This window comes from Rhinolophus hipposideros (assembly GCF_964194185.1).
Source record: "Rhinolophus hipposideros genome assembly, chromosome: 6".
NCBI lineage: Eukaryota > Metazoa > Chordata > Mammalia > Chiroptera > Rhinolophidae > Rhinolophus > Rhinolophus hipposideros.
Window position 1 is genome coordinate 93692343 of NC_138052.1, and position 14001 is coordinate 93706343.

Genomic DNA, 14001 nt, shown 5'->3' on the forward strand with positions numbered 1-14001 from the left:
ATTCCATGTTCATGGATAGGAAGAATTAATATAATTAAAATGTCCATACTGCCTAAGGCAATATACATATTCAACGCAATTCCTATCAAACTACCAACGACGTTTTTCACAGAAATAGAACATATAATCCTAAAATTTATATGGGACCATAAAAGACCCCGGATAGCCTCAGCAATCTTGAGAAATAAGAACAAAGTGGGAGGTATAACGATACCTGATTTCAAACTATACTACAAGGCTACAGTAATCAAAACAACATGGTACTGGCATAAAAATAGATACATAGATCAATGGAACAGAATAGAGAGTCCAGACATAAATCCATGCCTATATGCCCATCTAATCTACGACAATGGAAGCAAGAATGTACGATGGGGTAAAGATAGTCTGTTCAATAAGTGGTGCTGGGAAACCTGGACAGACACATGCAAGAAAATGAAGCTGGACCACCTCCTTACACCATATACAAAAACAAATTCAAAATGGCTTAAAGACTTAAATGTAAGATCTGAAACCATAAAATATCTAGAAGAAAATATAGGAAGAAACTTCATGGACATTACCCGGAGTAAGATTTTCACTGATATATCCCCTCGCGCGAGCGAAGTAAGAGAAAAAATAAACATGTGGGATTACATCAAACTAAAAAGTTTTTTCACAGCAAAGGAAACCATCAATAAAACAAAAAGGGATCCTACTGTATGGGAAAAGATATTTGCCAATGATATATCTGATAAGGGATTAATATCACAAATCTATAAAAAACTTACTCAACTCAACTCCAAAAAAACAAACAACCCAATTAAAAAATGGGCAGAGGACTTGGGGAGACATTTCTCTAAGAAGGACATACAGAAGGCAAGAAGACATATGAAGAAATGCTCAACCTCACTAACCATCAGAGAAATGCAAATAAAAACCACAATGAGATACCACCTCACTCCAGTCAAAATGGCTATTATCAATAAATCAACAAACAACAAATGCTGGCGCGGATGTGGAGAAAAGGGAACGCTAGTGCACTGTTGGTGGGACTGCAGATTAGTGCAGCCACTATGGAAAACAGTATGGAGGTATCTCAGGAATCTGAAAATGGAACTACCCTATGATCCAGTAATTCCACTCCTAGGCATCTACCCGGAGAAATCCAAAACTCCAATTCAAAAATCTGTATGCACTCCTATGTTTATTGCAGCACTTTACACAATAGCCAAGATATGGAAACAACCAAAATGTCCATCGGTAGATGACTGGATTAAGAAGCTGTGGTACATTTATACAATGGAGTATTACGCAGCCATAAAGAAGAAAGAAATCTTATCATTTGCAGCAACATGGATGGATCTAGAGAACATTATGTTAAGTGAAATAAGTCAGAAAGAGAAAGACAAGTACCATATGATCTCACTTATATATGGAATCTAAAGAAAAGACTATGTGAATGAACTAATCAGAGTCAGTTTTGGGGACGCAGAGAAAAAACCGAGAGTGGTTAGATGGGTGTGTGGGAGGGGGTTGGGGATAAGGGGAAAGGTGAAGGGATTTGGAAGCAGCTGGTAACCACAAGATGGCCTCAGGGTTTTTCTTTTGAAAATTAATTTGGGGAAGGTATTCTATAATGTTGTAAAGATTTTGTTGGGTATCCGATGGACATGCGTCCTATTTGGGAGACCACCTCAGGGATACTGTGGATACCTGATCATGGCATTGTACATCAGAAGCTAAACATTAATGAATGCCAACTATAATTTTATATATATAATGTGATGGTTCAGTGTGAGGTCGGAGGGATAGTGGATGGGGGGAGGGGGGTTCACAGTATGAGGGATATAAATGATGAACGTCTAAGTATTACCTTGTTTTGTACACCTGAAACTAATAAATAAATTAATTAATAAAAAAAAAATAAAAAAAATAATAATAATAAAAAAAAAAAAAATAAAAAAAAAAAAAAAAAAAAAAAAATAAATCATGAAGAATTTCAAAACTGTGAAAGCAGAGCATTAAACCAAGCACAGGGCCTTGTGTGACCACATAGAGTGCATGCCCATGAAGCTGGCCTAGCCTCACATTTAAGTCTACAATACATTTTTGAGTTGATATTTTGTGTGGTATGAGATAAAGGTATAAATTAATTTTTGTACATGTGGATATCCAATTGTCCTAGCACCATTTATTGAAAAAATTAATTTTCCTCATTGAATTGCCTTGGCACTTTTGTTGAATTTTAATTAACCAAAAATATAAGGGTTTATTTCTGCACTCTCAATTCTTTTCCATTCATCCATATATGTATTTTTATGCCAGTACTATGTGTTATTTTTTCTTTTTTATTAAAATATAGCTAACATACAATATAATATTAGTTTCAGATTACTGTAACTTCATAAGTGTTGAAATCAGGAAGTATAAGTCCTCCAACTTTGTTTTTCTTTTCCCTGATTGTTTTGGCTTTTCTGGGTCCTTTGCATTTGCACATAAACGTTAGTATTAGTTTCTCAATTTCTGCAAAATGGACACTGGGGAAATGATAGGAATTGCATTAAATGTATTGATCCATTTAGGGAGAATTATCTTAAAATTATTGAGTCTTCCAATCTAAAAAAAAAAGAATGTCTATTAATTTAGATCTTTAATTTTTATGTGCAATATTTTTATAGTTTTCAGCATAAGTCTTCCATTCCATTGGTTTAATTTATTTCTAAAAATTTTAATCTTTGCCTATCTTTATTTTTAAATTTGAGAAGCTAACTTTTAAATTTCTAAGTTTCCTAGTTTATTGTTTTATGAAAACAATATTAATTCATAAGCTATGTGGTATTAAATATACTTACTCTAAAGTCTTGTTCTGTTGGCACTATTATTTCTATTTCCTCTGATCTCATCAAAAAATGGTGAAAGAAGGATCTGATGGGACCAGGGTAGAATCTTACACTCTTCACTAAGGCAATGTTAACAGCATTGGATGTAGCATTACATGCCTTTCCCAACATTTCTTCCAAATATTACACATAAGATTTTTATTACTTTGACTTATATAAAAATAGAGTCATAATATGTTAATCTAAACTTAATGTTTTTATTCATCTATAAAACTATAATCTTTCACCAAGTTACTAAAAATAAATAGCTACTGTGTTTCCCCAAAAATAAGACCTAGCCGTACAATCAGCTCTAATGCATATTTTGGAGCAAAAATTAATATAAGACCTGGTCTTATTTTAATATAATGTAAGACCGGGTAATATAATATAATATAATATAATATAATATAATATAAGACAAGATAAGATAAAAGATAAGACAATACAATATTATATAATATAATATAATATAATGTAATACCGGGTCTTATTTTAATATAATATAAGACCAGGTATTTAGTATAATATAATATAATATAATATAATACCGGGTCTTATACTAATTTTTGCTCCAAAAGATGCATTAGAGCTGATTGTCCGGCAAGGTCTTATTTTCTGGGAAACACGATATGTAGTGTTCCAATAATGTGGATTTATCATAATTTATTCAACTATTCATCCAAATGGAAAATCAGGTTGCTTTTAAGTTTGGGGGTCATATTAAGTTATTATTATTGGTTTTTTTTTCACTACTTAAGACAATGCTTCAATAAATGCTTTTGTACTGATGAGTATCTAATCAACAAGTATTTATTGGCACCTTGTGTATATCAGGTACTCAAGAAAAATTAATAGACAAAATCTCTGTCCTAATTGCATATATATCTGGGGAAGGACAGTGACAATTATAAGATAATAAATACTAAATAAAATATATAAGTAATTAATTTAGTATGTTAGGGAGTAATAAGGACATGGTAAAAAGTCATAGTACTAGATTAGGAGGTAGGGAGTACATGAACAGAGTGGGGGGCTGTAGCTTTCATAGGTTGGTCAAAGTAGGTCTCATTGAGAAGGTGACATGGAAGAAGGACCTTAAGGCGATGAGGGTGTTAGTTCACCACATGGATATCTGGACAAAGAACACACTACACAGAAGAGACAGCCAGCACCAAGTTTCTAGGGCTGAAGTGTGCCTGGTGCGGTCAAGAAACAGCAAAGAGGCGGTTTGACCAATGAGAAGTGAGCTAGGGAAGACAAGAGTAGGATTGGATTTTTTTCGGACCCTTTAACACTGTAAAGACTTAGTTTTCCCCTGGGGGAAATAGGGACGCTGTGAAACTTCCGGAGCTCTAGTTTCTGTAAGATGCTTATCAATGTTTTTATTTCCATAGGATAGGTTCCAAAAGTGGGGCTGGCTGCTAGGCCAATATATAGTGCATCTTAAAATTTAGTAGACACGGCCAGATCTTTTCTGTAAAGGCTACCGCAATTCACACTCAAACCAGCAATGAATGTCTGTTTCTCTGAATCTTCTGCTGTGCTGCAGTGTTCCTTATGAAGTTGTGTTTGCCAATCTAATGGGTGAGCAACGGTTTCTCATTGATGTTTTACTTTGGATGTATTCACATGGTTATTGGACATTTTAATTTTCCTTTCTCTAAGTGCCTGTTCAGATCTGTTTTCTTTGGGATTATATCAGTAGGCTGGAGTCTTTGTATATCAGATATATTTACCCTTAGTCATATGTGCTGACGATATTTTTCTACAATGTCTTTTAATATTTTAAGTGCATTTTAAACATTTAAATCTATTAAATCTTCCTCTATGTACTTTCTTTTTATACTTTGCTTGACTCAGATGTTTGTTCTGGCATACAAATATTTAAATTACTTTATCCAGTTTCAATGGGATTACTAATTGAAAGTGCACCATACTTTGACAATAATTTCAGAAGGATTGACATTTTTAAACTGCTATGTTTTCCTAATTGGGGGCACCTTCTACATCTCCATTTATTTAGATTTTGTTTAATTGTCTTCAATAAGACATTATAGTTTCCTTCATATAGGTTTATACCTTTCAGTTGTTTATAAATATGTATATGTGTATTTACTATTGTATTTGAAGTATTATTTTATTTCTTTTCAATATATGTTGCTGCAAATAAAATGTGTTTTATGTACTTGTTTTTTTTTTTTTTTTTTTTTTTTTTTACTCATGCTTCTTAGCAAATACTTTTTCTAGTTCTTAGGGATTTTAGTTATGTCTGTAGGGTTTCTCTGTACATAATCATCGACCACATAATGCTGTATCTTATTTTATATTTATACCAATGACTTCATTTTCTTATCCTATTGCATTAGCTAAAATGTATATGGTAGGCATCACTGTTTGTTTTTTTAATGACCTCATCATTTCAATGATTACTATAGTATTTGCTATTTTTTTTGAAATTTTATATTGTGATAGCTTCCATTTCATGTATTTTTTTCTAAAAATAGCTGCTAGGTGTTTTCAAATTTCCTTTTAAAATTCTTCACCAATATAATTGTATACTTTTTTCTGCTTTTGTTTATTGCTGTAATAAATTATATAAACAGGTTTTCTAATATTCAACCATCTTTACTCAATCTCATTCTATTATTTCCCTTTTTCTTCTTCTTTTTCAAACTAGCCTCTAACTGCAAGTTCCATTTCATCTTTTACCCAACAGAGTGCTTTCTGTTTCATTTAATAAAAATCTGAGTGTTTTCTTTTTACATGTAGCCTGTTAAGCTTCTATTGTTTATAACATTTTGATACTTGTATTGTGACCAAGATTATGATGATCCATATTCATATGCATTTCAAGGATATTAAAAAAAATTGTGTTCTCTATTTTTTGGACACAACATTAGACATATCTTTCTTGCTAAATACAGAGCCTGTATATTTTTATCATTTTTGCATATGCAAAGAGTCAAAAACTGGACGTGAAGATTTTTCAATCTCTGACAACATGGATGATGAGCAAGAGAAGTCAGATACAGAAGCACAGATGATGTATTTCCCTTTTATGAAATCCAGTAACAGGCAACATTAACACCTGGTGACAAAAGGACAGCAATATTTGCCACTGAAAGGCTGCCTGGCGGCAGGTAGTCAGGATGCAAGACAAGAGATGGAGGGTCCGAGGTCCTGTTCTTTATTTTTCAAATAACAAGTCAGTTTTCAGCACCATGTGTCCCTCAATCTTCACTGCGTCTTCAAGATTCCCCAGGGCACACTGATTGCTTTCCTGACCTAACGGCTGGGAGCAACCTTCACCTACAATGGCAATTAATTGCCATTGTAAACTCCTCTGACCAATTTTTTTGTCCTATAGATTTTAGTTGAAATCTCTCATTTACTCATTGCCTCTCTACCATTCTCTTGGTCGTTGTGAACTTAATTTCTAGATTATCATTTTAATGGAGTCTTTAATAAGAGAGAAAACAAATGCCTATCTTCAGCCTCTTATCTTTAATCAGAAATTTGGTTTTTTGTTGTTGTTGTTTTTTACAGAATTTGACACAATAATGTGACATTCTTATTCCCTGATGCATACTGGGTACTGGGAAGTGCCAATGATTCTCTTCTGGTTTGAAATAAGAAAGCTTATACATTTTCATAACATTTAGAAATATATGATGTGTATTAAAACATTGTCAGAGAAACAGAATGATCAACTAAGAACCATCGTTATAGACTCTAGTTAACAATTACTATGACAGGAAACAGAAGCCATTTCTGAAATTCAGATGCCTAAAAAGATTCACTACATAATACAATACCACAGACAGATTTATATTGACATAAAGCAGAAGTCCCAGGAGCAATGACTGATATTCTTGTGAAATTTCAATTTATACCTACCACATCATTATTAAACCACATCTTATCATTTATGAACTAGTTTTATAATTCAGAATGGTATTTTTCTCAACTGCTGTAGGTCAGAGGACACCTTGTATTTTTCCTTCTGAGATTTATTTTCTCTTAGTTTTTAATGAAGATGAATTTTTAAGGTTAGATTCTATTGTTATTCCATTGTATCTTATTCCTCTGTGGATGACCTGTTTACTCCAGCTCACTTTTTTCCAAATTTAAACACAAATTTTCTTTTTTTTAAATTCTCACCTCCCTTCTTCTACTTCAACATCCCTTCTTCTTTAACAACCATTGGCTTGTTTTCTGTATCTACAGGTCTGTTTCTGTTTTGTTCATTCATTTATTTATTTATTTTTTATTCCACATTAAGTAAGATCGTATGGTATTTGTCTTTCTCTGTCTGACTGATTTCACGAACCTCTAGGTCCATCCATGTTTTCTCAATAGCAAGATTTCATTCTTTTTTATTGCTAAATAATATTCCATTGTGTGTGTGTATCATACATATATCGTATATGATATAGTATATATATCACATCTCATAAGACATTTTCAATCTTATGTCTGTCTTTCTTATGCTCCATGCTTCCTTCTATTATTTTTTCTTTATTGCTTCAATTCCATTCATTCTATTTGCTCAGGACCACTTATTTTATATATGTTGGTTCTTCAAGTCTATCACATCTACAGTGTTACAGCCGCCATATGCATCTCAAAATCTTGATGACTATTTTATCATGGTACCTTTTCTCCCTAGGATATTTGAAGAAGACCAGAATATAGAAGAGAGGTTTATCTGTAAGACTGTACTTGAGCACTTCAAAAAATGTAAGGTGGAGATTTCAGATGCAATAAAAACAACATTTCCTTTCCTTGAACTTCTCCGTGACTATGGATTTATCTCCAATAAAACATATGAAGTAAGTGAGGTTTAATATGTCACAATCTGATAAACCAGCCCCGAATTTAGTTATGCTTACATATTCTGCAATCAAAGTAGGGTTACATCTAGCCGACTGAGTTGTCTCCTATGTTGGGGACCTTCTCAGGTATTGTTATAAGTGTTTCTATAAGGTAAAAAGGGAGAGAAGGAGCAGGCATCACTGGAGACAGTCCTGTTCCTAATTGAAGGAACGGTGCTCCATGGTGCGCACTGGAGTTGGGGCAAATCGCACTGGAGATAGGATGGATCTTAAGTGGGTGTGCTCCATAAATGTATAATGCCTTGTAGAAATGCATCTAATGTAGCATAAACTAAGAATTAAAAGTTATTTTAATGAATGGATGAATAAATTGAATTGATTTAGAGAAATAATAATTGACACAGCACTTCATTTGAATGGACAGCTATTTAAATACTTAGATCTGCGAACATTAAAACCCACAGAGAATTAATGTTTTGTTAAGACAAATTTGGAAGTAGATGCTTGCTCTTCTTCTCCAACAATTTTCAGTTTCCTTTTCTTTTTTTCCTTAACTTTTGGTATTTCTAGAATCTTGGGATTTAGGTTAATTTTAGCAAAAAACAGGTGCAGAAATAGAGATGCAAGACTTCTCTTTCCATAGGAAGATGCTTTCTCTGTGGCAAAGCTCACAGTAAGAAGAAAGTCATCATCTGGTTTCCCTGAGCTCTTCCAGACCAAGTTAGTCCTGAGGAAGGGCAAGGTTTGTCCAGTCAGTAGAATCGCTGCTCATCACCTACCTGCTAAGCTTATTTCTAACATATTTTGCCAGGCTCTGAAAGGGCTACACATTACTTAAATTGAACCCATTATTACTTTTCAGAATTGTTCTCTCTTCCATCTAATGTAAACGAGGGTGAGGAGATCAGATTCACAAATGAGCATTTTTAAGGAGGAAAGATTTACTTATTTCACTTAGTAGCCATACAAATCCATAGACATTTTAAACATTACTTGACAAGATACCAATGTAGGAAAATTTTAATACGTTATCAGTAAAATCCCTTTCTAGAGCTCTTCTGTAATTTGGAAATCTGTGTTTATATTTTCTTCTTTCAATGTTTTTTAAGGATTGTGAAGATTCTTCTAGAAACCAGGTCCCCGCACAGAGAGTGGTATACAATGTTCTCTGTGAACTGGAGAAGACATTTGACCTGCCAGTTCTGGAAGTATTGTTCAGCAATGTCATCAGGAGGACCTATCCTGGTTTAAACAATGTCTATGAAAGCTTCAGAAATGGTAATTAGGTTTATTATCTACCTTTTAATGTCTAGGGTCAACTTTTTCAACAGGTACATATTGAGCTCCTACCATATACCTCACATGGGGATAGCAGTGGGGATACAGCAGTTAAGAGAACACACATATCCTGAGACCTCTTGAAGCTTATGATACGATGGCTATTGGCACAACACCCACCCAGAGGTCTGCTTAACTAGGCATTTAGACTCACAGGACAACCAGACCCACAGTGGCATCACATTTACTTAGAAGGACAAATGACAGGACATGCAGCCTCCCAGTAAGGCAGCATCAGTTGCTCCTCCTCCGTGGGCCCCCTTGCAGTGATCCACACAGCAGCCCACCAAGTTGACTGCCACCGTCCTTGAGTGACAGCTTAGCTGTGGGTGCAGGATCCACCCTGGCTCAGCAGCACCATGCCCATGGGAGTCAAAGTCTCATGTAACAACTCTGTAGTCATAAGTTCCAGGAGCCTCACGAGGGACAGCCAAGTTACAAGCGTCCCCACACTGAAGGAAGACCGAAAGTGGCTGATAGTTCACACACAGTCCCTCCCAGGCCACACGCAAGTTGTCTACCTACAGTCGCAGGTCACTTTTCACCCTAAAGCCAGTGTTGCCCTAGAAACACCACAGAGAGGCCTCCTTTATCTGGTTTCCAGAGTAATGGGCAAGAAAGTTAACCCCAGGTCAAATTTGCTCTTAAAGAAGGAGAAATGACTTTATTAAATCACTCTCTACAACTGGATGATAAATAATCCAATATTACAAAACCAGTTGCTCTGCCAGAGATGATTGATGATACTGTACAAAACTATCGGTTTAATTCTCCACCTTTGTCCTGAGAAGGCATGGTTTTGTACTTTTTAATTGGTACTTGGTAAAGAATATGTCTCTCAATAATTTGTTTTTACTTGTTTAGAATACTTTTTATTTCAGCAATTTAATATCAACCAGGATCTCCAAAAAAGATGGACATTTTACACACACACACAAATGGTTATGTGAACTGAGAAGGGCTGATGCTAAGGGGAAAGGCATAGAATGTGAAAGGGTCCAGTGTGTCTGCAAAACAAGGACAATTAGCTTTTTATCAATCAGAGACTGAGAAGCAGACCTTGGGAGTTGATTCAAAAGGGATAAATTTGAAGTGGATTTTGGAAGGTCTGGCATCTAAAGCTAAGGCTTTCCAAGTTCATTTACTGGACATTAAAGAGATCCTGCAGGTTTACTGCCCCAGAAGATGCATCTGCCATCAGCTCTGAGCAACGTGAACCCACAGCCAGTCAAGTCTCCATCTCCCTGGACTCTCCAAAGATACCCATCCCCAGGCTCCTTGGTTTACTTCCTTTCTCTCTACATTTGCTGGGTCACCATTATGCAGGGGCCCTGGGCTGGTGCCCTGCCTGCCCTCTCTGGCAGCCTCCTGGGTCCCTGGTCCAGGCATCTCTGGACGTCCCTCAACACCGCAATGTGCTCTCCTGCTTTCAGCTTCAGAGAGTGTCCTTCCTTTGTTCCTGGGATCTGGGCCTCCGGGAGGCCTGTCTAGTTCCTCTGGTTTGTCCTCTGATGTCCCTTTGGGAAGCGCTCACCCTCCGTGAGCCAACTAAGTCCACCCCCCCTCTTGTCCAGCCCCATCTGTAAAGCTGTTGGGCTTCCTCTTTTATACACGCGAACTCTCTCTAGGATCCTAATCCTTCTACCAAGGAAACCCCTCTGTTTCTTCCTTACAGTTTGAACAGGTGAGGAAACACATTTCACTTGCAGTATTTATTTTGTGCTTTTCCAGACATCTGAATTTTACATGAATTTACACGAGTAACAGGCTCACGATATGTCCATGACTCCTTCATCCTGACACTTGAGACACTCCCCTCTGTGTGGGAAACGTAAATGCTCCCTTGTTGGGAGTTCTCCTTTCTGTCCCAGGGATGAGGAGGGATCTTTACCATGAGGATTGGGACCCAAAAGCCCCGAGCGACCCAAGGGCTGAAAATTCCTAAATGTGTAAATTTAAGATGTCTGTGGTCTCTAATGAAGACCTTTAATTGTTTTCTCTCTCCCTCTATTCAGTGATCAAAGAGAAAATTTTTCACCAAGCAAGTGACAGAGTTGAGAGTGTGGACAGCCATAATATCCAGCTAAAGCTTGAACAAGGTGATGGCGACCAGATAAAAACCGATTCTCATCTGATGAGAGGAAAGGAGAAAGGGAATTGGGGTGGTGTCCTGAGTGGAGATTGGAGATCAGGGAAGAAACACTGAGGAGCATGTAGAAGGCAGGGAGGGGTGTTTGTATGAGCCTGTGACCAGAGGCTGATCCTGCAGGAGTGGCTATGACAAGCCACTGTTGACCCAATGACCAATTCAACAAAACAGAAACCCAGGGTGTCAGTCAGGAAACCAGATTTAAAGAGAATAATGACCTGGAAGCAATTGTGATTTACAAGGGCCCTTAGGAGAAGATCAGCACGAAACTGTGAAGGGCTAAGAACTATGGACCCAAGGTCAACTCAAAGAGGAACCCTTGATGATCATAGAAGAAGAAACTGATTTAAATGTGGGGGATGATGTGCAAGAGCAGGAATATTTAAGGAGAAAGGCAGTCATCTAGAGAAAGATGACAGGAAGTTGTAGAGATGTGGAGAAGAGTATGTGGGTACTTTGCGAAAAGGAAGAAAGGGAAATGAAAGACAAGGAAAAGGGGTGGAAAAAAACACAATAAAAACAAGTGTTATGAAGTGCTCACTTATTGAACATTTACTCTGGCAGTTGTGGTTTTAGTGCTCACAGCTGCCATTAGAGGTTAGTATTACTTATGAGCCCATTTTGCAGATAAGGAAACTGAAATCAGTAAGACCAGGTGTGTGGAGCAAATGAGCAGGGATAGACCCAGGCATTCTGAACCCAGAGCCTGAGTTCTTAACCCTGGACACACCCAGGTAATCTCATGCAAAAGACAGAAACATGAGACCAAATTAGGGAAACATATGCAGAGAAAGAGAAATACAAAAGGAATACCAGGAGCTGGAAGAAGTGGAGGAGAATCAGACACTGAACCTCAGGGAAAGGCCAGCGAGAGAGAGTGAAGAGATGCAGAGGGAGGGTGTGGTGTGAAGCGGTGGGGAGAGGGGCACCAGGACTTCCTAGGAAGTAAGGTAAGGCCACTTACCTTATCAGCGGCAGCTCTGGGGACAAAGGCAAGTTTGCTATGGCCGTGGGCGACAAGAAAAGCCATTGCCAGTTATCTGGGTAGCTTTTGGAGGACACACAGTGAGATGGCCTGGCTGATGTCCTCTCAGGGTGCAGGTGATGGCAAGAGTCGTGTGGGTTCTTCCAGGTCCAGATGAGCTCTACATTGATACCTGGAGGGGGTTTTAAGTTCTACTTTATAAAAATTAAAAAGGGATGAGGGGAGAATGGCACGGCACATACTTCAATTTCTGAAAAAAACTTCTAATTTCTGTTCCCTAGGAACTGTTGAAAACTCCCTCTCCTGGATGTACACAAACACCTGGCATGAAAATGGTCTGTTCCTGCTGACTGTTCTTTGATCCTTTGCTGTTCTTGTCCCATTTTGGGGCGTGAGAGTGGGGATGGGAAGGTGTTGCTTCTTTATAGTACTGATTGCCCAGGATTGTCCATCCTCGCATCCTCGATTTCTCCAAGGATTTAGGTCTTCATTCTCTTGGTTGCCTGGGAGGTCCGCTCTGCCCATAGTCTTTAAACACACTTGCAGCCAGTTCCTCATGGCTCTGGGCCAGGATGATTTTGTCCGTGCTCCAGCCTTCACAGTTTTCTATCTCCATCCTGCTGGAATCCAGCCAAGGCCTCTGTGCTTTGAGGTCACATCCAGCAGTGGGTGGGCAGCGCTGCAGTGAGAGTGGTGGGGGCGGGAGTGGCTTGTGTTCCTCCGGGGCCAGGGTCCCTCACCTGGTGGGTCCCTCACAGAGGACCTTGCACACCGTGTGTCTCCCGAGCAAACCCTCTCCCATCAACCCTGGGGCAGCAGGCCAGGAGCTGCCTGCCAAACACCAGACAGGCCTCTGAAAAAGCACTGGCACTTTAACAACCAATAGCCACTGCTTATACCCTTGATTTTCCCTTAATCTATAACCCTCAATAATGTTATTAAATTAATTAAAATATTACAAATTTAAGGCATTAGATATAATGATTTAATTTTCTTATCAGTCACAATATCGCTTATAGTCACACAGGCAATATAATATTTAATCTTCTCAAATGCCTTAAAATGATGGTACATCATCCACATTATTCTGATGACAAAGAATCAGCTTAGAGAGTTGGATATTTGTGTAAATTTACACACTGAGACTAGGAATTGGACTCTACTGTTCTGCGATGTCAGAGCAGGAGGACTGGTGACCAACCGCCTGGCTTCAGATTCTGCCCTGTGACCTTGGGGACGTGACTGCCCCTCTTTGACCCTCAGTTTCATCATCTGTAAAATGGATGTGATAATAGTACCCAGCTCAGAGGGGGATGGATTTTAAACAAGTTGTGTCGCGTCAAGCTTCACTCTCATGCCTGGTACTTCCTCAGTGTTTCATGCATTTATTAATATTGATGTATTTAATAATCATTATTATTTGTATCTGGTGCCACAGTCTAAGCCGTTAACCACTGCAGTAAACTGGGGATATTCTCTGCTCACATATGTCCTTTGTGGATTCAATTATTCCCCAGCCATGGAGCAGTGAGAAAAGCGATACGAGCCTCAATCCCAGGAAGATAGTGAGGACCCCGGATCCCCATCCTTAGAGCACACTACAATAAACTTCATGTCTTTATTCCATGACTCTCGTTTGGAAATGAGTGTCACGGAAGAGTCTCAGGGAACTTCCCACACTATGGAAGGTCCCCATTATGTAGATTCATGTGTTATTTAGAAGGGATGTTCTAAATTAGTAATACATTTTTACAAAAGAAATAACTTTCAGAGTGATTTTTGAAAGCATAGTTATACTTTTATAAATCACATTTATTCAGAAAGTTAAAA

The 14001-nt window shown here is 37.7% G+C and overlaps 1 protein-coding gene across 3 annotated transcripts in view; it reads left to right on the forward strand.

Moving 5' to 3' along the window:
* Positions 1–14001, forward strand: part of LOC308499174 (nuclear body protein SP140-like protein) — a 47281-nt gene that overhangs the window by 12171 nt on the left and 21109 nt on the right. For all 3 annotated transcript variants that reach the window (XM_081052136.1, XM_081052138.1, XM_081052137.1), the window contains exons 2-5: positions 7534–7696; positions 8809–8977; positions 11053–11136; positions 12453–12506. In XM_081052136.1, coding sequence (XP_080908262.1) covers positions 7534–7696; positions 8809–8977; positions 11053–11136; positions 12453–12506 — 470 coding nt within the window. The remainder of the gene's footprint in view (positions 1–7533; positions 7697–8808; positions 8978–11052; positions 11137–12452; positions 12507–14001) is intronic.